The sequence below is a fragment of the Varanus komodoensis genome, unplaced genomic scaffold, assembly GCF_004798865.1.
Source record: "Varanus komodoensis strain SLA01 unplaced genomic scaffold, ASM479886v1 scaffold5, whole genome shotgun sequence".
NCBI lineage: Eukaryota > Metazoa > Chordata > Lepidosauria > Squamata > Varanidae > Varanus > Varanus komodoensis.
In genome coordinates this window covers 8317637-8342115 of record NW_025336087.1, presented here as the reverse complement: position 1 = coordinate 8342115, position 24479 = coordinate 8317637, and the positions used below count along the sequence as shown (strand labels likewise).

Below are 24479 nucleotides of genomic sequence, written 5' to 3'. Positions count from 1 at the left end.
CACATGGTTTAATCAGCATTTGCTGGCAACAACAGCAGCAAAAGACAGGATTCCCTACATGGTATGTGCGGAAATTTACAGTGCAGTGTTGGAAAAGTGGGTCTCTCCAAAGCTGTTCACATCAGCCTTAGCTGGAATTATCTAAAAACTCTTCTGCCTTCTTCCCTTACATCTATTTGCAGGAGTCCAAAAGCTGTTAACTACTATGGAGCAACAAGATGCTTTCTGCTTCACATATGTTTCAAGTTGTGCAAGTTTCTCTTTTCCTCCCCAGCTCTACCCTATCTGCCATCTACCTTGTTATGGTCATGTTTCCATACTTATTCCCAACATTTGGTGTGCTTCTCACTAGTACTTTGATTTACTTTCAGATCAATTCTTAGGAACTCCAGCTGATCTATTTGGGATTATATAACAATGAAAGCTGCAAATGTTCCTATTATTTAGATTTGGTATATTTCATAATGTGTGTAACAGCTTAGTTTCTCTAAGAATACTGCAAACTTAACTTTAGCAATTTATACAAGAACTGGGGATATTTTCTGGGAACGGCTTACTTTGTAGTAATCCTATCAATCAATCCTATCTCCTGAATTTGTTTTGAATGCAAGCCACAGAAGATGCAAGATGATAATAACAAATAGTGATTCTGAATATATGCAAGTGTACCTGTTTCCAGATATTGGCGACTAAGGGTCAAGGTTTCTGAGGCAGACAGAATGACTTCTAGACATTTATAAACCCTGACACTTCCTACATTCAAATCAATCTAAATCAATCTAAGCATCAGTTTCCAAAACCACAAGCAAGGGAATCTTGGCTTTTTAAAGAAATTAAAGAGCCTCTTGATGTGGGTGAAGGAGGAAAGTGCAAAAGTTGGCTTGAAACTCAGCATTAAGAAAACTAAGATCATGGCATCCGGTCTATCACTTCCTGGCAAATAGATGTGGAAGAAATGGAGGTAGTGAAAGATTTTATTTTTCTAGGCTCCAAGATCACCGCAGACGGGGATTGCAGTCAAGAAATTAAAAGATGCTTGCTCCTGGGGAGGAAAGCTATGGCAAATCTAGACAGCTTACTAAAAAGCAGAGACATCACCCTGCTGACAAAAGTGCGTATAGTCAAGGCTATGGCTTTCCCAGTTGCAATGTATGGCTGTGAAAGTTGGACCATGAGGAAGGCTGAGCGCTGAAGAATTGAGGGCTTTGATTTGTGGTGCTGGAGGAGATTCCTGCAAGTCTCTTAGTCCTAGAGGAGATCAACCCTGAGTGCTCTTTAGAAAGCCAGATACTGAAGATGAAACTCAAATACAATGGTACCTTGGCTCACAAACTTAATCTGTTCCAGGACTCTGGTTGTGACCCAAATTGGTCATGAGCCAAGTTAAATTTCCCCATAAGGTTCAATGTAAGTAAGGTTAATCCATTTTTAAATCAGAAAAATGTGAAGCAAAGTGACAAAGAACTACAAAGATCGTGGCCATCTCTCCACCCGCAACCCCGCCCACAAGCGCGGCCATCTCCCTGCTCTCCCAGCATGACCAAGATCGTGCCTGTCATCCCAGCATGCACCTGTCATCCCGGTGTGCTGGGGGGTGGAGAGAAGGGCGCGATCGCAGGAGCACTGGGTCAGGAAGAGATGGGCGCGATCTTGGCCATCTCCCCCCTGCCCCCAGCATGATCACAGCCATCTCCCCACTCAGGGGGGCGTGGGGAGATGGCTGCTATCGTGCTGGTCGGGGGGAATGGCCGAGATTGTGCCTGTCTTTCCCGCAGGAGTGCGCCAGTGATCACGCACGTCTTCCCTGCATGAAAGCAACTGCGATCATGGCCATCTCCCCACTTGAGGGGGGTGGGGAGCTGGCTGCGATCTTGGTCGCCACCAAATGCGGAGTTCGCGACCCATGTGAAAATTTTCATGGTATTTTTGTTCATGACCCGATTTGGTCATGAACCAAGGCATTTGTGAACTGAGGTACCACTGTACTTTGGCCACCTAATGAGAAGGAAGGACTCACTGGAGAAGACTGTAATGCTGGGAACAACTGAAGGCAAAACAAGAAGGGGATGGCAGAGAATGAGGAGGCCAGATGCAGTCACTGAAGCAGTCAGTGTGAGACTAAGTGGACTCAGGGGGATGGAGGAATGTTTTCCATGGGGTCACGATGGGCTGGACATGACTTCGTGACTAACAACAACAGCAACAATTCCAGTATTTTTTTTCTTCATAATTGAGAAAAACAGGAGAGATAAGAAAATATGAATTCAAGGGCAAGATAAATGTTGAAGTTACTTTTCAGAAAGGCTAACATATCTAGACAGTAAAGATTTTACTGAATTATTATATAAAACACTAAAACTGCTATGACTGATTATGACTGAATTTCCAGATTCTTCTGAAAGTCTAATTGATAGTTCCTAAAGTGGTATCAACCAATGTCGTTGTAATACGGGGGGGGGGGGGCTCTTTCCCTCACCCACAATTCTTTTACCGAATGATCCTGAAGGATTTCAACAAAGAAAATATATCAGGTAGATCACTAATCCAAACACAGACCAGTACACAAGAGAGAAGGAATTTGCCCATGCTATCATTTGAGAAGATGCATGAGCTAAAATAAATGAATACAAAACTGTCATGTTACAACTGGCGGTTGCAATGTTTTCCCAATCACTTGCTTTTTGCTCAGCCTTCAATCAAACCACAGCTCAGTCAACACTGCACAACCTTTTCTGCCCTGAGAACCATGTGCAAAACACGGTGTATACAGATGCACACCCCCACAAGTGACCTGATATAGATCATTCTTTTATCATTGCCAGCAGCACCCTCAACGAAAGAGTGATTTGTATGAAGATCCCTGGAGAAAGGAATTACAAGTACATGCAGGAAGGAATTCAGCAGCACAGGGAAGGTTGGGGCATCCTTGTGGGAGCTGCACTAAAGGCCTTCTGAGGTGCACCAAAGCTGATATTCTGGACTAGTTCACATGAAATGGAGATAGCAGCAACCTTATGCTTCCTGTCAGTTTTACAAATAAAATGATGGTCTACTAGATATCAGGAAAGGCTGATGACTCCTAAATCAGATCAGCACTTCATCCATTGCTGCTTTTATTTTGAACATTAGCGGAGCTATCCTTGGTGCTCCACAGTGACAAACATATCTGGGGAGTGGAATTCAGCACCACAGATAAGTATTTCGTTTCTAACAACTTTAGTGAGTCTTTAGCTGTGCAAGTAAGTCTTTGCACATTCACTCCACAATATATCACAACAGCTGTACCATATTCTCAATACTGTGACAAGATGACTTATGTTTGCACTATCTCATAGTAAGCTAAGAATTAAATAACAAATGACCATTAGTTATTATTACCACCTTTGGAAAGAGAATTACATTTCAAGATGCTTGCATAAGAACACTACTGAGCTTTTTGAATCTAGTGTACAAATTGAGTATTTGCTGCTTACCGGGGATACGCTTATACAATAACACTTTTTCAACTTCTTTTTTGCAGGTGCAGTTAATACCTCACTATAAAACCAACAGCCAAAGTAAATTAAATGTACTCCAATTCTGTCTGCACCTCAGATATAACTGATAGGTATACAGATGCAGGTGAACATTTTACAGATGCAAACTGTACCTGTAAGAGGGAAATGAAGTTTTCAAATAGGCGCTGGTTATTCTATTTGTTTGGTATATGATTTGCTGCATTTGTTTTAACTGCTTTTTTTAACCCATGAAAATGTACCAGTGGCTGGAAGACAATTGCATTAACTGCGATGCCATCGTCCAGTTAACATGATAGCAAAAATCTGTAAAAGACATGCATAATTTGGTCTAATACTTTTACTGTATTAGACCATATTTACCTTAAAAGCAGTTATCGCTCTTCCTCTTTCATCTCCTCCATTAATCTCAGGTTAATTGTGTATTAGCATTTTCACCCACAAGCTACATTACGAATAGCAACTACTGTACATGGAATTACTTTCTCCTTAATCATCCTGGGAATTGTTCTCTGGGGAGCTGCTCAGAATTCTCTGTTAAGATCCACAGCACTTCCTCAAAGAACTAGAACGTCAAGAGTTATTTGGGAAAAGGGCACATGTTAAAGCAGTTTAAATCTCCCATGTGGCTACGTTCTTAGCGCTCTTTCATTCACAGACATATTTGTAGAATGGGGAGGGGAAGCAAGAAAAGAAGCCAGACATCGATCAAACAGGACATAAAATATCCTTGAGATACATATTTGGTGTGGCCTGGCACCATTCTAGCACCCACACATTCAGCTCCCCCAAGGTAGTAAAGGGCAGAAAGGTCAAACAGGTTTATTCTAAACTTTGATTTTCACATACATGTCCTGGTATCAAGAGCTAGCACAGAGCAAGTAAAACAAGGGATTATACTGTAACAAATATATGTGTTAATTAAAAAAGTGTTAATTGACAGAGCATTTAGCAATCCAGAGGGCATGCAGAAAGCAGAGCTGGAAAAAATGGTAAGAATCCCCTACCCAGAGATAGCTGATAACTTTTGGTGTGCCTGACAGGCAATCTCACATCCTTTGGTTCGAGTTCTGTGCATTTCAGCACGCAAAGAAGGACAACTGACTGAGACATCTCCTATGGAAATGACCAACTCACGGTACAGAGCCACCTGGGTGTTGAAATCCTGGACCAGCTGGAAAAAAAAATAAAAAAGCCTGTTTAACCAGTACAAGATACTTCTTTGCACTGTAAGATAAGATTTTTTCTGAAATGTTTCTTCACTAAAGCTTGAGCCTACCAGGATTGACTCCAGTGAGAACATAAATGGTTGTGGGAACTCCCCTTTGTATGCCCAGAGTATGCATTTACACTGGGGGAAATATATTTTCTACAAGCTCTAAAGCTCAAGAACCTAAGCCTCTGAAAGTGTTTTTAAATGCTGAAGTGGGCATAAACAACAGCTTCTCTTCTTATGCAAGCAAGGGATTATTTTATCATGAAAGAAGTTAATGTTTCCAGAAATAGTCCCTTCCTTTTTTCCCCACTGATTTGCAATTTGCTGCCCATCTAGGGAGTGGAATGTGCCATTCATTTTTCTGCACTGGAGACTGCTTATTTATTTTGACATTAGTTTTTTCCTGGCTCCAATTGAATGTTCACTAGACCTAGAATCTGAACTTCCTGGTCAATAAGATATATATTGGAAAGAGCCCTCCCTATCTAGTACTCCTGCATGTACTTTGGGCTGTATAAAATAAAATAGATAAACAGATAACACCTACAAACACACACTCCTCTTCTGTTCCTACAAGACAGCATCAAACTAGCAAACTCATCTTTAAACTTCTGGAAAAATCTTTACAAGCCCACTGCTTAACAAATTTATAATTATTTCATTCAGATTAACTACCTGGACTGAACCTTGTTTTAATGTACAAGGAAGTAGATATATCCATGGTGAAGAACAAGGAAAAACATTTATATCATATTCCAAAAAGTCTCCACAGGGAAGACATTTGCTCAGTGTTTAAGCTTAATCTTCAAACTATCACAAAACAGAGACAAACTGCACTGTTTCCAAATGCACCATGGCAATATGGACCCTAAATTCTTCAGAAATCCAGATCTTACAGCTGTATGTTGCCAAATATTGGGTCATAATCTCAAACTACATTATCAAAACAGTTTTGCTCCCTTTGCACAAATCAGGACTGTCATTAGCACTTAATTAAAATATAGCACATTTTCTGGTAGATCTGGTGGTACTTCTGGCTCTTGCACAAAGCATTACAATGATTTACTACAAAGTAGGATTACCCACCCTGTATGTTCAGGCCCCAAGGGATTATTGTGTAGAAGTGTTGTGGAGTGAAAATTAATCTTCCATGTTTTTCCTTTCAGACCTAAAAATCCTCCTACTTTAGCAAAGAAAATATGCATTTGACAGATTGCTCAAGCCAGGGCTCAGCAAAAGCTTCTCTGACTCTTCCAGGGGTATATTAGAACCCTGTGAATCCCAGCTTTTTCTTTTTTTTTTTAAGGTTAAGTTTCCAGCCCATAGTTGCAGAAATAAATATTAAACTGCAGTTTTTTTTTAAATGCTAGTACCAAAACAAGGTAACCAATTAAAGAAGTTCCAATTAACTGGTTTTCAGTGCTTGTAATGGCCAAATTCATAAAATGAGTTCTTTCAATGTCCAATTACATTGTGCCTCCTATTGCCCTCCCCACACCACAACTAATGGCAAGTATTTCAAAATCTGGCTGGAATCCTGTGTACACATACTTGGGAGTAAGCTCACTGAACTCAATGGGAATAAATGTTTGCCTTGTGATGAGAATACAGACAGCTTCAGCACAACTGTCCTTCCAAGCAGCACTAGACATGGTCATGGGCAGTGTACACAAACTATGTTCATTATATGAATCTCAAGTATGTGAAGCAGAATTAGTTAAAATAAGCCTTTTAGACCTTGTCGCTGAAGAAAGTTGCCTATTCTAGGCCTGGTGTGTCTGAACTGAACACAAAGGCACCAGAAGTTTCCAATTCTAGCACTGACAACCCAAACAAAATATTAGTATGCCATGCTATCTGACATAACTTGCACTTGACACAGCTCTCATCAGCACAGAAGCAGGTCTACAATGCGTCCAGGCTATTTGAGCTACACATCAACCATTCCAAAATGTCTCTAGTTTATCTGCGATGAAGTATTTAGTAAGCAAACCATTTACTAATCCCATTTTACCTCAGTTATATACTCCATTACAAGTTCCATATTCGCAGAATGGATGAATAAACAGGAAAAGAATCTCCTAAAATCATAAAGATGAACAAATTTTATTCTGATCTAAGTCTGGCATAAGGTGCCCCAAGACAATTTCTTGTTTTTGCTGCAACAGACTAAATGCTGAAAGGAGCAGTGCAATCCTGTGCCTATTTACTCAAACGAAAGAGCCGCAGAGTTCAACAGAGCTTACTTGTAGGTAGGTGTCACACAACCATTTATGAAGAGCTCCTTTCCCAGTTTATATCCATCTGTTTCAATACATTTGTACTGTCCCTAATCATTCTTAGGGTAAAGCGTAAAATGGGAGGAAGAGGCTTCAAAGCAACAGAGGCCAGCTACATAAACAGGCAAACTGAAATACAAGGGCAAATTTTTCCTATCAACTAGATCTATTTCAGCATATTTTAAAGCTTGGTTTGTCTGTTTGTTTAAACTCCACACAACATTGAAGTTGGGGTGGAGTGCACAAAACATGTTTTAACAGCTTTGTCATAATCCATGAAGAAGGCCAATTTTGGTGTGCTCAAAGCAAACAACACACATTTACTGAGGCATAGCAGACAGCATCAGCAGTGACCCAAACTAGTGAGTTCTCAAACCACTTAAGTTCCTTAGAAACTGCATTTGGGAAGAGCATATTAATGACAAAGGTACTTTTTATCTGGCTTGGAATTTAAAACAAGGACATGCTGGTTCACTAGAATGACAGAAGATGCCAGGTCTTGGGTCATATTATTTACCACTGCTGTGGTGGGATTAAAAAAATGCACAATCCCACCATGCTGAGAACAAGCACATGTGTGCACACACATACATACACTCGTTCTCTATTTAGTAACTGGAGTTGACTTTTTACCTGCAACCTAGTTACAGGTGCTTGATCTGAATTTCTGCATCATGGGTCCACCACATGCAGAGTGTCTGGAATTTAGCCCCATAACATAGGAACCTAGTCTGTTGTCCTTTACTTCGACTGAACTCGTTAGCCAGGACCTTTCCGGACTCCCCCCCCCCCCACACACACACGCGCGCGCGCGCACACACACACACACCTTTCTTCCATCTTCATCAATGTTTTGACATTTGTACTATGACTCAAAATCAACACGAAGCAGGCACTTCTCTCCGTACTCCCCTTCTGCCCCCCACCCCACGATGGCACCTCGCTTGTTTAAAGCGGATACGACTTGAGCAAAAAATAAGAGGAAAGAAAGGGTGTCAACTCAAATGCGGACTGCAGTTTTAAAAATAGTGCAACTGCACGTGATCGGAATAGACAAGGCAAGAAAGAAACGGGGGGCGAGAGAGGAGTGGTCCCTCCAGTGAACAACACCAATGTAAAAGACACCGAGGGGGGAGCAGTTGCGTTTACCCACCATCTTGCAGTCATCCAGGGCTAGTCTCTGGGTCTTGGGGGCGCCCTCCGAGGTGCTGCCTCTGCGTTCACAGTCCCTGCCGTGCAGCGGCGTTTTGCTGATCTGGAAGATAGAGCCCGCGGACCTGGGGCGCTTTTTGCGCGCATTCGGTGCAGAACTCATTCATACACATCCACGAAGCAAACGCTGCTGCTACACAGATCCCAGCCGGGGCGGGCAACGGCTTCCCCACCACTCCAGCCCCCCAAGCGGCGGAGGCTGCGACAGCGGCGGCGGCACCGCGTCGATGAGTCCGGAAAGGGATCCAGAATCGCTTCTTGTGCTCCTTCCCCCGCCCCACTTCGCTTCGCCCTCACAGACGCAACGGCTGCTCTTGGGAGCCTTGGGCTGGCAGGGGAGCAGTCGACGATGCGGTCGCCGTGCCTCGCAGCATCGCTCTCCACCGGCTACAGCAGCGAAGAGGTCGGGGCGAGGAACGCCAGGCAACTTCTTTCATTCAGGAGCGGCAGCATTTCAAGTCTGGGCGCGATCGCTGATCGACGCCGAGCTGGCCCGCGCCTGCCTCCCGCCTCTGCTCCGCGATTCCCGGGCAGGCTAAATCCGAGGCTGCCTCGCCGAGCTGCGCTTCTTCCATTCAGGAGGGCGGGAAAGGCAGCGCCTCCTTCCAGCCCTGCGCCGCCGCCAGTGGAGCCGCTTCTTTTGTGTCCTCAGCGCAGAGCCCCAGCGTCTGCCTTGTCCCCTCCCTCGCCCTCGCCGCAGACCAGAAAGGGAGCGGGCGCATGTGAGCCTGTGTAGACGAGCCAGAGGGAGGTGCGCGCAGGCGCACGCCGCGGCCGGGGATTGCGTCTCCCTGAGCTCTAACCGCTCGCCTTTCAGGCGCCCGCTTGCAGCCCATCTTAGGATGGCTCTCGTGGCTGAAGAGCTCAAGGGGGAACTCTACGCCTGCCGCCGTGTTAGTGGAAGAAGCAGCCTCTCCAGCAAGGCGCAAGCATGGCCTGAAGCTTGCGCTGCTGAAAACGCCAGGTGTAAATCGTTCAGCACAAGTCCCCGCCATCCCTCCTCCAGATCGGTCGCCCCCAACGCCTTGGGTTAAAAAGAGAAACCTCAGCTTTGAAACCTTGCACAGTTAGGAGTCGACTTGGACTGGGACTGGGTTAAGGGCCTTCTCACGGACCCGTCTTCTGTGACTTCCGCAAGGCTTTGTGGACCCATTATTCCACACTCTTCAGTCTGCTTGTGCAGAGAAACACAGGCAAAGAATTGGCCAACCTGTGCCAACTGGATCAAGGTCGAATCACAGGCAAAGAGCAGGTGCACAAAGACAGCAGAGAGGTCAAGATTACGCTGGTGAAAGGAATCAACTTACGCTCCGAAGCCTGTGCATCCCCTTCCGCAGACATGCATAACCCAAATACGAAACCAGTTTGGGTAGTACCACTTCCCCCTGGAGGGCTTGAGGGCACATGTGCACGTCCCCAGTGAACAATTAAAATGAAGCTGTTCTCATGGCCCTGTGTATACAGACCTTTTCAGTAGCCCCTTGCAAATACTGTGGAATAATCCCAATACTGACAGAAAAAATTATCATCTGGAACATACTCTTTTAAAATGTTTGCAAAATCTTACACATAAAATGTAAAATGTACAAGACTATCAGAAAAAGCTTTAAAATGAATCCTAAAATTATCTGTAATCTGACTGGAATTACAGAGAAAATTTTAGAGTCCACTTAAGTAACAACAGACAGAGGAATAGAAGTGTCTCATTGGGATGAAAGTTCATAGTAATACAGTAGTCGCAAGACAGGCATTTCTTCATGGTCATCACCTTGCTAAAAGACCAGAGAACGGACAAATCTGGACAAATCTGTCAGTTTCAACTTCTCCCATATCTGATTGAACAAACAAACTCAACTTCTTTCCATCTCAACTGGGCAGGAATTTGTGAACTGTAGTAAACACTTATTTGGGCAAAATCCAATCAAACAAAATTCTCATCCATCTACATTCAATGGGTACAGGTACTTTCAGCATGGAGAGCCATGCCGAATGACAGAATCTTGGTTTTCAATTTGTGAGGAGGAAATAAAAACTCGAGTTCATGGGAAAGATCAAACGTTCGAACCTCTGCTGCTTTATTGACATTTGAGCCCCAAGTTCCCTGCAGGTCCTACTCATGATAATGCATTACTGGGCAGAACTGGACTCAGCTGCAAAGTTTCAATACAAGTACAGTGGTACCTCGGCTCACGAACTTAATCCGTTCCACGACTCTGGTCGTGACCCAAATTGGTCACGAGCCAAGTCAAATTTCCCCATAAGGTTCAATGTAAATAAGGTTAATCTGTTCTGACCCTTACAAACGTAGTCGCAAGCTGATTTTGGTCATAAGCCAAGTCAAATTTCCCCATAAGGTTCAATGTAAATAAGGTTAATCCGTTCTGTAAATATTTTTTTAATCACAAACATTTGAAACAATGTAACAAAGAACAACAAAGTAACAAAGTACAGTACAGTAGAGAACACTAACCTAGGTGGGGGGGAGTTATTGTTTGGAGGGAGAGTCCAAACCATAATCGTGTGATAGTGATCATGCTCGGGGGTGGTCGCAGAAGCGCTCTTGCAGGGAGGACTGGTCCAATCGTGGGTGTGCTTGTGCAGGGAAGATGGCCGTGATTGTGGTCATCGCCCAATGAGAAGTTTGTGAACTGAGGCAAAATTTTTCTGAAATTTCTGTTCGCAACCTGATTTGGTTGTGAACTGAGGCGTTTGTGAGCCAAGGTACCACTGTACAGGGCATTTTATACTCTCCCAATCATGTACACAGGTACAGAGCAATTGATGACAGACTACAAACATTACAATGAAATGAAATTCTGAGGTCATCATATTCAAAACAAATAAGGACGATCAGCCAAACATACAAGTAACAATTTTTCTAATTGCAGTGTATTGATATTTCAGTTGAGTAAATGCCAGAAACTTGAACCCATCTCCGGGTCTGCTTAGACATGTAAATTCAAGCTACTGAGAAACCATTTATTTATGTATTTATTTATTTATTTATTAAAACATTTTTATGCCGCCCCATTCGCCGAAGCCTCGGGGCGGCTTACAACAAAAAATTTAAAATAACATTTTAAAATATATACAATAAAATACAAATATACACTATAAAACAAGCCGCCCTGGCCAAATAAAATTCAATAATATTAACATTTAAAATACTGCTTAAATAAAAAGGTCTTCACCTGGCGCCGAAAAACAAATAACGACGGCGCCAGGCGGACCTCTCTGGGGAGCGCATTCCATAACTTAGGCGCCACCGCTGAGAAAGCCCTCCTCCGAGTAACCACCCTCCTAACTTCTTCCATGGAGGGCTCCCGGAGAAGGGCCTCTCCCACCGATCTCAGGGGGCGGCTGGGCATATAAGGATGTAAGCGCTCCTTCAGGTAACCAGGACCCAAGCCGTTTAGGGCTTTATAGGTCATAACCAACACCTTGAATTGGGCCCGGACTTCAATGGGAAGCCAGTGAAGCTGACGGAGAACTGGAGTCATGTGAACATAACGTCCAGTCCCCGTCAGCAGCCTGGCAGCTCTATTTTGGACCAATTGAAGTATCCGGACCGTCTTCAAGGGTAGCCCCACGTAGAGCGCGTTGCAGAAGTCCAAACGGGAAGTCACCAACGCATGTGTCACTGTCGCAAGGCAGTCATTCTCCAGATAGGGGCGCAGCTGATGAATTAGCCGAAGCTGGAGGAAAGCACTCCTCGCCACTGCTGTTACCTGAGCTTCCAGTGAAAGCTCTGGGTCGAGGAGCACTCCCAAGCTGCGGACCTTGTCCCTAAGAGGGAGTGCAACCCCATTCAGGACAAGGTTCAATTCACCCTCTCCGAAGCCCGATCCACCAACCAACAGGACCTCCGTCTTGTCTGGATTGAGCTTCAGTTTATTGGCCCTCATCCAGCCCATTACCTCGGCCAGGCACCGGTTCAGCACAGCCACTGCCTCACCTGGATTGGTGGAAAACGAGAGGTAGAGCTGGGTATCATCAGCGTACTGATGGTTCCGCAGCCCACACCTCCTGATGACCTCTCCCAGCGGTTTCATGTATATGTTGAACAGCAAAGGGGACAAAATGGACCCCTGCGGTACTCCATGGCATAGCTGCCATGGCGCAGAGCCATAGTCCCCCAGCACCACCTTCTGGAACCGGCCATTGAGATAGGAGCGGAACCACTGCAAAGCAGTGCCTCCAACCCCCCCCCAATTTATGAACTCATAAGCTCATCTAGACTCAGACCCTGAGTAATGCATCCGCACCATTCTGATTGGCCAGGGCGCATGAAGCGCTCTGGACTAGCAGAATAGATACTTCCAGGTAAACTGTGAATTGCTGCAGGGACTGTGCAGCAACATGGTAGCAGTGTGGATTCCACTGAATGGCCTCTCTGCTCTGGCTTACAGCTAGACATGAGAAGAAGAGCAAGAGAAAGGGATGTGGGCGGGGGGGGGGGGGGGGAGATGCCATTTTCTTAAGGCAAGCAGCAATATTAAACAGTGACCTGGCTTGGAAAGTCAATGCTTTTGAGAAAGAGTGCAGGTTTAAGCAATGTTTTCCGGCCAAATTTATCCAAATTTTCCCAATGTGTACCTGTCTACAATTCAGCTACTAAAGATGAAGAGTGTGGTGCAAGAAAGAAAGAAAGAAAGAAAGAAAGAAAGAAAGAAAGAAAGAAAGAAAGACAGAAAGAAAGAGTCACAACTCTAATTCATAATCACAAAGGTTATTGAATATTCCAGCCTAAACTTTTAAGCACTGATTATTCAAATCTCCGCCTAGATGGGAGGCTTTGTCAGTTTCACACTGATTTTTTTTTTAACAAACAACATTTGAAGTTCTTTCAATTTCATTTATGAAGACATTCACAAATGTTGTTATGCTCTTTATTTATTTATTTAAAACATTTTTATGCCGCCCCCATTGCAACGAAGCCTCGGGGCGGCTCACAACAGAAACAAAATACATAAATAATAACAATATAACAATAAAAAAATTATTTAAAAACCCCCGGTGCATCTCGGCTAAAAATTTAAAATCCTATAAATACAAATAATTTAACTATTAAAATAAGTTTTAAATAAAAAGGTCTTAGCCTGGCGCCGAAAAACAAATAACGATGGCACCAGGCGGACCTCTCTGGGGAGCGCATTCCATAGGTGGGGCGCCACCGCAGAGAAAGCCCTCCTCTGGGTACTCACCCTCCTAATATCATTCACAGAGGGTTCCTGGAGAAGGGCATCTGTTGCTGATCTCAAGGGGTGGGAGGGCATATATGGATGCAAGCGTTCCTTTAGATATCCAGGTCCCAAGCAGTTTAGGGCTTTATAGGTCATAACCAACACCTTGAATTGGGCCCGGACTTCAATCAGGAGCCAGTGGAGCTGACGGAGAACTGGGGTTATATGAGAACAACGCCCAGTCCCCGTCAACAACCTGGCAACTCTATTCTGCACCAACTGAAGTATCCGGACCGTCTTCAAGGGTAGCCCCACGTAGAGCGCGTTACAGAAATCTAATTGGGAAGTTACCAGAGCGTGTGTCACTGTCACCAGGCAGTCGTTCTCCAGGAAGGGACGCAGCTGATGTATCAGCCGAAGCTGAAGGAAGGCGCTCCTCGCCACCGCCGTCACCTGAGCTTCTAGAGACAGCTCAGGGTCAAGGAGCACTCCTAAGCTAAGAACCCTGTCCCTCAGAGGGAGTGCAACCCCATTTAGAACAAGGCCCAAGTCCCCCATCCCGAGGCCCGAGCCACCCACCAACAGGACCTCCGTCTTGTCTGGATTGAGCTTCAGTTTATTGGCCCTCATCCAGTCCATTACCTCGGCCAGGCACCAGTTCAGCACAGCCACTGCCTCACCTGGATTGGTGGATTTCCCTAAGGCTATTAAAGGCACAATCCTATTCATGTTTGGGCAGGGAAAAAAGCCCAACAATTCACAGCAGGCTCCAGATAGCCATGCTGGCTCAGACATGCTAGAAGCTTAGTCCGTTTTCTGTCTAAATATGCATAGGACTATGCTTTACCAAGCTGACCTCTGCAGACATAGATAAGTGAACAACAAAGGATGCCCTTCTTCTGAGCACCCACAGGCATTTGCCTTGTCATTGCTAAAAGTGGAAAGACAGATAGCTCCTGGTTCATTTGGAGAAAGCAATACTTCTATTTTAAAAGTTGTAGCCAAAGTTAGTCCTACCTAGAGTAAACCCACTAACTGAATTTAAGTTAGACATGACTAAATTATGTCCCATTCATTTCAATGGATAAGTAGAACTAACATTGGATACTCTTTTCTTACATGGTGACAAGAAAGCAGCCTGTTCTTTGCTGTGGTGCCACTTCAAGGAACTCAGGACTGGCAACAGATGAGAGATGCTCTCACTTGCAGTGAAACTGTGAGAGTCCCGCATAACTGGATTGTAATCATCTCTAACACATATGGATGGTTTCCATATTCAGCTCTGCACTAACAATCATTTTGTAAAATAATGATTTATGTATATGGCAATGATTAACTGCTGCTAGGCCTTAGAGGCATCTGCAGAAAACCAGAAATGATCTAGCCAGATGAATCAGGCCTAATCTACTGCGTAGTCTTTTACTGTAAGCTGCTTCACCACTATTTCCTTCACCAGGAGAAGGGTGTCCTGATCTGTTGCTGGACTCCTTTCTCCACAATTTCCCCATTCCCCAGTTGAGCGAAGACAATGAAACTAAACTGGCATGCTGTACTAACTGGAACAGAAACAGTCATTTCTGGAAGGCCAGGAACAAAGCATAGCGCAGATGTGTGTGCCGACCAATAGCAAAAACTTTACACCAGAATATAGCATGCATATTAAGGGAGGGAGGGCTGTGATGTAATGCTTTGCACATGTTTTTATGTGCAGCAGGTTTCAGGGTCTATCCAGGAGTCGCTGGGAAAGACCTTTGCCAGAATGCCTGGAGAGTCTGCCCTTAGGGCACTGAGTAGATGGGCTGATGGATTAAGTCAATACAAGGCAGTTTTCTTTGTTCCTAAACTGCTACATAGTTGTCATGGGTATCACTATGATTACAGCAATAACTGCAATTGTTGTGTTAATAGAAATATGTAACACTGATGATACTGAAGTATACTTGTCTTACATAGCTACACAGATGGAGGAAAACATGATCTTTGGCCAGTTCACTGAGGGAAGAGACTTGGACTTGCATGAGCTCATATTTTTTGAAAACAAATTTCAGCATCATCTGCAATGTGTAAAGAACATATATCCAGGATAGGTATGATTGTTTTTGTATTCAGACAATCCTCTAATATTTTGCAGATAAAGAAGATGTAAAGTACATAGAAAACCAGCCTAAATTTCAAAGCACTCAGAAATAGGACTGCCATTTCCCCTGTCATTATTTCTGTGCCCTGAACTGCAGCATATGATGTGTAAATTAAACAGTTAACTTTTTCCAGGATGGGTAGAATGGGAAAAGCTTTGTTTACTAAACTTATTTATGTCTCATGTTGAAGTCCTGTTCAAAAACCCTGAGAAAAGAATAGAGTCTAGAACTAAAAAGGAAATCAATGTACACAATTAAGATGTTAAGGTATACCCATGGCTATCTCTACTATGTCACCCAGTCTATTTATATCAGCTGCAGTAACTGCAATACAGTCCATTACAACCTTTTTGAAGAGATCAACTTACAATGGTGAAATTTTCCTTTCAAAACAATTTCTTTAAATGTCCGCTAAGGGGAAAAATGATGCCATTTAAATATAAATCTAATAAATAAATAATTTAACTAATATTCCATGGAATAGAAAGCCAACTGGAATTCACAATTCTTGTTTTAGTATAGGCATACTATTGTTATGACAACTATGAAAATAAATAAATAGCCAAACAAATTTCCAGCAAGGTATTGATCATGCAAGCAGAAATTGATATGTACGTGAGCAGAAGTAGTCCATAATGATCAGTAAGAATTATTATAATCCTTTCATACATAGCTAAGTAAATGCTGCTGTAACCCTATCTATTTTACCACTGGAATCTTTGAAAAATCATGAACTTCCCATATTATAGGTATTCATTAATTTACTGCTTAGAAAATACACATTATGCTGGAGACTACAATACAATCATTGAACATCATCAGGGTTCACTGGATTTTGTATAAAATTCTGCTGAGTTCCACCTTTAGGAACAACAATTCATCTAATTTCTCTTGTAATGTAAAATTAAAAGGTATTTTGGAATTACAGATTTGAGATTTTAGATTATAAAGAAGTTATAGATAATTCTAAAATAAAGAATTAAATGTAAAGCCACTAAGCAATTTCAAGACTCTTCAGAGAATAGAAGACACCAGCTTCCCTCTAGGGCTGATTACTTCAGACTTTTGTTAATGACAGTGAGTAAAGAACACTTGAGAAATTATTGGGACAAAAACATTACATGCAAATACTTTCTTTAGGGATACAATACACTGTGTGCAGAGCTTAGCCTATAATTACGAACTGTTAGAACTGCTGTTTTTACTTCACTTCCAAGCCAAGAGATTTAAATTATGCCAGCTCTGTGTACCACCAGTCCCATTTTCCAAGCCTAAGAAAAAATGCTAAGTTGGTGTTCACCTTGACAATAGTTTAGCAGTGCGGATTGCAGGATTGTGGTAGGATGGTAGGGACTGAGACTTGCTTAAAGTTACCTACTACATTAATAGCTAATAAGAGATTTGAACCAGGACTTCCCAGCTTGTAGTTTAGATATTCAAACTATAGAATATATAGTTCTACAGAACTGCTTTACTGAACATCAGAACATCCTGTTATGCCATGTCACATTTTGGCATGAGCTATCTGCCTCCTTCTGACAGCAACAGCCACCCCAGGTTTTTCTCTTTTAATTCTGTTTATTGTTATACAAGCTTCTGAGCATACACCAAGTAAAAAGTTGAACTCTGTCTACTATTCAGTGACCAAGACTTGATTTATGTGCCCTTCTTTGCCCTGCCCCACAGTAGGAGCCCTATGAAACCTAGCGCCTCTTGTGCCTTGCAACAGCTTTGCTGACATGCCATGGGGTCAGGAGGCTCTGTCTCTTTGCAATGCTTTCCATCTCAGCATCCCACCCACTTGCAGGCAACAGCTTGGTGCTTTCCCTAGGGCCAGGTTGTTCAGCATCTCCGACTTCCCTCATGGTCAACATCCACCCTTGGAAGTGGCAATTTGCTGCTTTTCTCAGAAACATGTGGCTCTTGTTCTCCAGCTGGCCTTTAGTGAATATCTCGCCCAAAACAGTCCTGGCTGTTCTCAGGCCCTTAAAATGGTGCCTGGGGCTGAACTGTTTCATAAACAGTTACAAGCTCTGAATCTGTGTCCTCAAAGGAATGAGCAAGGGGAGCTTTATGCACGTGCACCTGAACTTTGACAGCATGCACAGGCACAACACATTTGCAAATTCAGTATGCAACAGAGTATGCAACAGAGCTCCAGGTCCTTTCTCCTATTTACCTTGATCTAATTAAACTCTGACTTTCTTATTTATTTAGGGAGTAGCCCAACAGCCTCCACAGAAGCTCTGAGTCCCAACCGTTGGGACTTTGTTGTCAGAGTTGGGCCTCTTAATGTTGAAGGACCTTCCTCTGTCCTTGGAGCCATTGTATTTCTTTCCATGCTGTCTGGGCTCTAAAAATGGAAAACCATCTTCAGAGCAGGCATGTGGGAAAAGTGCATTCCAAGGGACAGGGAGGGAAGCAATGAGACATTGCCATCCTCTTAGACATTGCCTTTCATCCAATGAAAATTGGATGTTGGGAATCATCTACAAGTTTTGGAGGGTGAGGAATCCTAGTCTCAGTTCTCCTTCCCACCTTCCACTGTATGCCTGCATCCACTGAATTTGGAGAGTTACAGGCAGCCACATTGGCCGACCACCTGTCCTCTTGATCCTTGTCCTTCATTATCCAAGCCAAAGAGAGGGTGAGTGCCTGAATCCAGGAGATGGTAATGCCTCTCTGAAGGAAGGGCTAGTCCCCTCTTCTTTAAAGGAGGTGGTGCTCAGCCCCCTCCTAAGGAAGGCAATGCTGGATCCAGAAGATGTTAAATCACAGCCCTCCCTCCCTTAATATGCAATGCTATATTCTGGTGTAGTTAAGTTTTGTTATTGAGTAGTTAAATTTTGTTATTGATCAGTACACACATCTGCAGTATGCTTTGCTCCTGGCCTTCCAGCAGGGCTCTATTTTGTCTCCCATGCTCTTCAACATCTACATGAAACTGCTGGGAGAGGATCAGGAGGTTTGGGCTGCGGAATCATCAGTATGCTGATGACACCCAGCTCTGCCTCTTGTTTACATCTACTCCAGGTGAGGCAGTGGGTGTACTGAACCGGTGCCTGGCTGAGGTAATGGGCTGGATGAGGGCCAATAAACTGAGCCTCAATCCAGATAAGACAGAAGTTCTGTTGGTGGGTGGATCGAGGTTTCAGGTAAGTGATTTTGACCTTGTCCTGGATGGGGTAGCACTCATTCTAACGGACAGGGTCTGCAGCGTGGGAGTACTCCTCGACCCGGAGCTGTCACTGGAGTGCTTTCCTATAGCTTCAGCTGGGCCATCAGCTGCATCCTTATCTGGACAAACACTGCCTAGCAATGGTGATTCATGCTCTGGTAACCTCCTGGTTGGATTACTGTAACATGCTCTACATGGGGCTGCCCTTAAAAACGGTCCAGATACTTCAGCTGGTACAGAATAGAGCAGCCACGTTGTTAACGGAGACCGGTCATTATTCTCATATAACGGTGCCTCTCTATCAGCTCCGCTGGCTTCCAGTTGACGTCTGGGCCCAATTCAAGGTGCTGGTTTTGCCCTATAAAGCCTGAACAGCTTGGGACCAGAATACCTGAAGGAACATCTCCTTCCTTATATGCCCTCGTGCCCCTTAAGATCTGCAGGACAGGCCCTGCTCCGAGAACCCTCCCTGAAGGAGGTAAAAAGGATATCTATTCGGAGGAGGGCCTTCTCTGTGGTGGCAGTTTATGGAATGGGCTCCCTAGAGAGGTGTGCTTGGCGGCAAGTTTATATTCTTTTTGGCGTCAGGTTAAAACCTTTTTATTTAACTTTTATTTTAAAAACTAATTTAAATTTTAATGTTTAACTTTATTTTAGTTAAATAGTTAAAGTTAAATAGTTAAAGTTAAATAAGTTTATTTAACTTATTTAATTGTATTTTTTTGGCTAATTGTTATTTATTACTGTTTTATTGTTGTTGTTTTAATGATTGTAAGCCATCCCAAGATGCCATGCATAAGGGCGACATACAAAAGTATTAAAAAAAATCCTATAGGCCTGTGGCCAACATCCCCTTCTTGGGCAAGGTGCTCAAGCAGGTGGTGGCGCAGCAGCTCTTGGAGGAAACTGACTATCTATCACAGGAGGTGAGGGTGTTCAAGGATAGGCTGGACATGCACATGGTAGGCATGTCATGAGCAGAGCCGGTTGGAGCCAGGGGTCAGATTAGATGGCCAGGGAGACCCCTTCTGACTCGCTCAGTTTCTATGTTTCTAGATCCATTTCAGTCTGGCTTCAGGCCTGTGTTTGTACAGAAAAAAGCCTTGGTTACCCTCTGTGATGATCTATGCTGGGAGAAAGACATGGGGAGCATGTCCCTTTTGGTTCTCTTGGACCTCTCAGCAGCTTTTGATACCATCAGCCATGGTATCGTTCTGGATAAGATGGCTGGGTTGGGATTTGGAGGCACTGATATGCAGTGGCTCCACTCCTACTTGGCTGCCCAATCCCAGAAGGTGGTGCTGGGGGAGTGTGGATCTGTGCCATGGCTATTATGCCTTGGAGTACCCCAGGGTTCCAGATTATCACCTGTGCTGTTCAAAATCTACATGAAACAGCTAGAAGAGAAAATCCAGAGGTCTGGGCTCTACCTCTCTTTTTCATATGATCCAGGTGTGACTGTGACTATGTTAAGCCAGTGTCTGAGTGAGGTCAGCCTGGATGAGGGCTAATACATTGAAGCTTAATCTGGACAAGATGGAGGTGCTGTTGGTAGGTGGGTCCTCTTCCAAATGGATGATATCCATCCTGTCTTGCACAGGGTTCCAATTCCAGTAAGGAACAGAGTTTGGAGCTTAGGGGTGCTTCTGCACCCTGAACAGTCCCTGGAATACCAGGTGAGCTCTGTGGCCAGGAGCATGTTTCATCAGTTTTGGCTGATTTATCAACGGCCCCTATCTGGACAGGCAGAATCTGGCAGCATTGATTCATACCCTGGTACTACTGTAATGCACTTTATGTGGGGCTGCCATTAAAAATGATTCAGAAATTGCAATTGTTTCAAAATTGGGCCGCTCACCTCCTAACAAGAACTGTGAGGCATGAGCATATTACACCAGTTTTTTATCTTCTGCACTGGTTGCCAACTGAAGGCTTACACTGACATACAAAACCTTGAACAGTTTGCAGTGAAAAAAGTGAGGGAAAGGAAAGTCTTATCAGCACTTTTTAACCTTACTGAGGGCTTTCCAGCCAACAACAGTTGGTTGAGTTTTGGTTTGCTAAAGCCAGAGGCAGAAGAAAGCATCTGAGGACAAAATAGAAGTTAGTACCTTAAGTCTGCACTGCTTAAGGTCAGAGTATAGCAGGCAAAAGCAATTGCAGGCAAGGGCAATGCTCAATATAGATTGAGAATTACGCAAACCACAATTCAGCCATCTGGAGGAAAACAACTTGGTTAAATTTGGCCTAGTAGCACCAAAGTAAGAAGGTAGACAGATTGAAAGGCACAGGCTCTCAGGATTGTTCTGCAATATCTCAGTGTGCATCCTTGGGAGATCCCTAAAACTCAGTGGCTTCTAGTCACTGGGCAGGTTTTTAGGATACAAGCTGGGTTGGATTTTACCATGGATGGTCTGTTTTCTGAATTCCATTGTGATATTTTGGCATGATAGGTATGATCTTTAGAAACCACAAAACAGCCATATGTTCTATGGTTTCACAGGACCACAATGCTTTGTTGTGGTATTCAAACATGGAAAACACAACTCAACATGGTGCCAAAGCAAAGAACCAGAGATCCACTTGGGAAGAGTGGCTGTTGCTGCTGTTGCTAAGCAGCCAGCCAGAGAGCACCAGTGACAGCTGCTGTATTGTGCCGAGGTGAGAGGCACCCCCACTCTGCCTGCTTCCTGCCTTAAAGAGCTTCTTTGGGGCAGGAATAGATGATCAGCTGGTCAGAGCTGGGAAAGAAGCATGCTCGGCTGATTCTCCCAGTGCGTTCCTAGTGAGCACCTTAGGGAAGACCCTCATGCACATGAGTGGCAGGTGTAAGAATCAGCTGGGCAGCAGTGCCCAGTTGTGGGATGCACCACTCAGCACCACTCAGCCGACTCCCACTTACTGCCCTGACTTTCCAAAGAAGCATTCCCAACTCAGTGCCCACTTAATGAATGGGTGGGGAATGCCTTGGTGGCAAACAGGAGTAAGCAAGGGATATGAAATCCCTCTCCTCCACATCACTGCCACTTGCAAGAAAGGCAGTTCGGTGGGTGCCAAGTTGGGGATGACTCGCTGGCAAACATTGGTGACAAGGGGGTGGGGGATGAACAGGGGAATCGGCCGAGCAGTGCTTCTCTCAGCCTAGCACTGCCACCCAGCCAATTCTCCCTCCTCTCCCTCATGCATGAGAGGGGCTTCCCTCAAGCATTTGTGTGGGGCACAGTGGGAGAATCAGGTGAGTGGTGCTGCCCCCAACTGGGCACTGCTCCCCAGCTGGGTTCTCCCCACTTTTGCTTCCTTATGTGGGTGAGGCAGACCGCAAGGGAATGGCGTGATCAAGGCTCCTTCCAATCCAGCACCCCTGCCCAGCTGATTCTAACCGCTCCCATTTGCACACATGATGGGCTTTCCTCAGGCATGGAAGGGAACAGAGGGAGAATTAGCTACCTGCTGCTGCTCCTTTCTGCAGTGCCAACCAATGGAAGTCCACCTCTTGCCTGAGTGTGTATGAACCCTTGCTGCTCCTGTTCCAGTGGTCCATCAGTTCCCTCATCCTCTCAGCTGCACTTCAGAGCACGAGCCCTGCTTGCACAATGGAGGCTGCTTGACAGCCTTGGCAAGCAGAAGTTGGTTTACAATTGCAGTTCACAAAGAGAGGAGCTAATTCCTTCCTGAAGTATCTCCTGGGATACCACTTGAAGAAATGAGAGGGAAGGAGATGGCAGAGGTAGGAGAATTACCATCATAAGCCTGGTTGTCTGCCAAGCACATTGGAATAAAAAACACAAACCATGGTAGCCACAAAAGGTTGCTTGTTGTGATGTGTGAACCTGGCCACTCTCTCTCTGTCTTTCCCCCTGTATATCTGTGTGCACATGATTAATGTACAGTCAGAAAACATTTCCAACCAGTGAGCATCTATGCATTCATTCAATTTGTTACTGCCCTTTCCACCCAAGGTGACTGAGCATCCCATGGGAGGGGCCAGAAGGCTGGTGTATGGTTTCTGGACTCCTTGATTTTTTGGCACTGGAAAGAAGCCTCTTAGCCCAGGTTCATGTTACCAGTTCTGCAGCAGTGATGGCATTGCCATAACTGGCAACATGTCCCTCTGAATAAACAAAAAGCGATGTGCAGCTTCTCACGTGGAGATATGAAGGGATGAGATATTGGCCCTCCATGCTCTTCTCCATTCTGTGCTGCACTTTGTTCACACCTGGTGCATTCAAAAGCAGGCATATACACATAGATTGCTTTCACTTTTTTGAGGGAAGAGCACTGACATTGAACCTGGGCCATTTGGGCGTCAGCAGTTCTGCCTGCAGCCCCTAGGATCTCAAAGCAGAAACCATGTGGGATTGCTCACTGCTTTGCGTGGGCAACAAAGACATAGGCGGAGCAAGGAAAGCCCTGCAGCTGTTTCTTGCAAAAAGCCTTGTAATTATCAAGATTGCTCCTGTATAACTTCTGAACTTTTATTCTTGCTGTTTTCTGAGAAGAAAGTATAAATTATACTTTACACATATTTATATATTTCTCTATATTTTTCTGCACAGGTAGCTTTCAGGCATGTTTTAAATATAGTTTTAATGTTTATTTATTTTACCTTTTGGAGGTTTTCTCTAATATCTTCCTCTCCAAAGGTTAAGCTAATTCCTGCATGTATTCATCTGGAAAAACAAATTACTGAGATGCAAACATGGAAGAAGTTCCTTACTAACTTTCATGTAATAAGAGAAATTTAAGCCACAATTCATCCTTATATAACAATATATTCAAAATATGTCACTTCCTTAGGTATTTGTAATTGCTGCTAGATTCTGATTCAACTGAGAACCATGCAGAACCATGCAGAAACCAAGGCACCAGGATTTACAGTCTGATCCAGAAAGACCTGCAATATTGATTTGCAGCTGGTGTTCACAGAACAGTGCCACAATATTGCTGGAGTTATTGTTGATACTAAAATAATACCCATGCTGATTCTGTTTAAAATATCTCATACTGGTTGCTCATTCCTTCCCTGACCTCGTTTTGCTAGTATGTGGCTTCTGGAGAGGGGCACAACAGAATGATGAAGAGTAGCACAGGAAGCAAGGAGCCAAATTTGTATGTTCGCAGAAGCTTTTATGATTCTTCTTCAGCTAGGTAACTCGGCAGTCTTGAATAAGAGGGGAGGTCCTCCTGGTGAATGTAACTAGTGAATGAACAGACAGCAGAGTTTAGGAATAAATTGGGACTTGTTCATAGATGATCTGGAATTAAGAATGAGTACATGGCCATCTCTGCTGATGACACCAAATTCTTTAGGGTGTTTAAAATAAATAAAAAAAGTTTGTGACAGAGCTCCAACAGAATCTGTCCAAACTGAGTGAATTAAAAGGGCAAATGGCAGTTCAGTGTAAGCAAGCATAATATGATGCCCATTGGGGTAAGAAACTCCTAATTTCCTGTGCACTGTACATTCAGCTAGCAATGACTGGCCAAGAAAGAGATACTGGGGTTGTGGTAGACAGCTGTGACAATCCTGTGTGAGGCTGCTATAAAAATGCTAATTCTTTGTTGGACATCTTAGGAAAGGAATAGAAAATAAAACCGGTAATATCTTACTACCCTTACCACAAATCTATAGTCAATTGGAATACTATGTACAGTTCTGGTCCCTATTCCTAAAAATTAAAAAAGGCATCATAGAGTTGAAACAGATACCTAAAGATTACATCATCTTGGACTATTTAGCTTTAAAAAACTGAGTAAG

General features: G+C 43.9%; 1 protein-coding gene across 2 annotated transcripts in view; it reads right to left on the bottom strand.

Annotated features, from left to right (window-relative positions):
- The window catches only part of LOC123031668 (regulator of G protein signaling 7 binding protein), a 67335-nt gene extending 58667 nt beyond the window's left edge, over positions 1 to 8668 (bottom strand). For both annotated transcript variants that reach the window (XM_044446895.1, XM_044446896.1), the window contains exons 1-2: positions 8164 to 8668; positions 4523 to 4689 (exon numbers count right to left, since the gene is read on the bottom strand). In XM_044446895.1, coding sequence (XP_044302830.1) covers positions 4523 to 4689; positions 8164 to 8325 — 329 coding nt within the window. In that variant the 5' untranslated portion in view covers positions 8326 to 8668. The remainder of the gene's footprint in view (positions 1 to 4522; positions 4690 to 8163) is intronic.
- Between the last annotated feature and the right edge of the window lie 15811 nt (positions 8669 to 24479).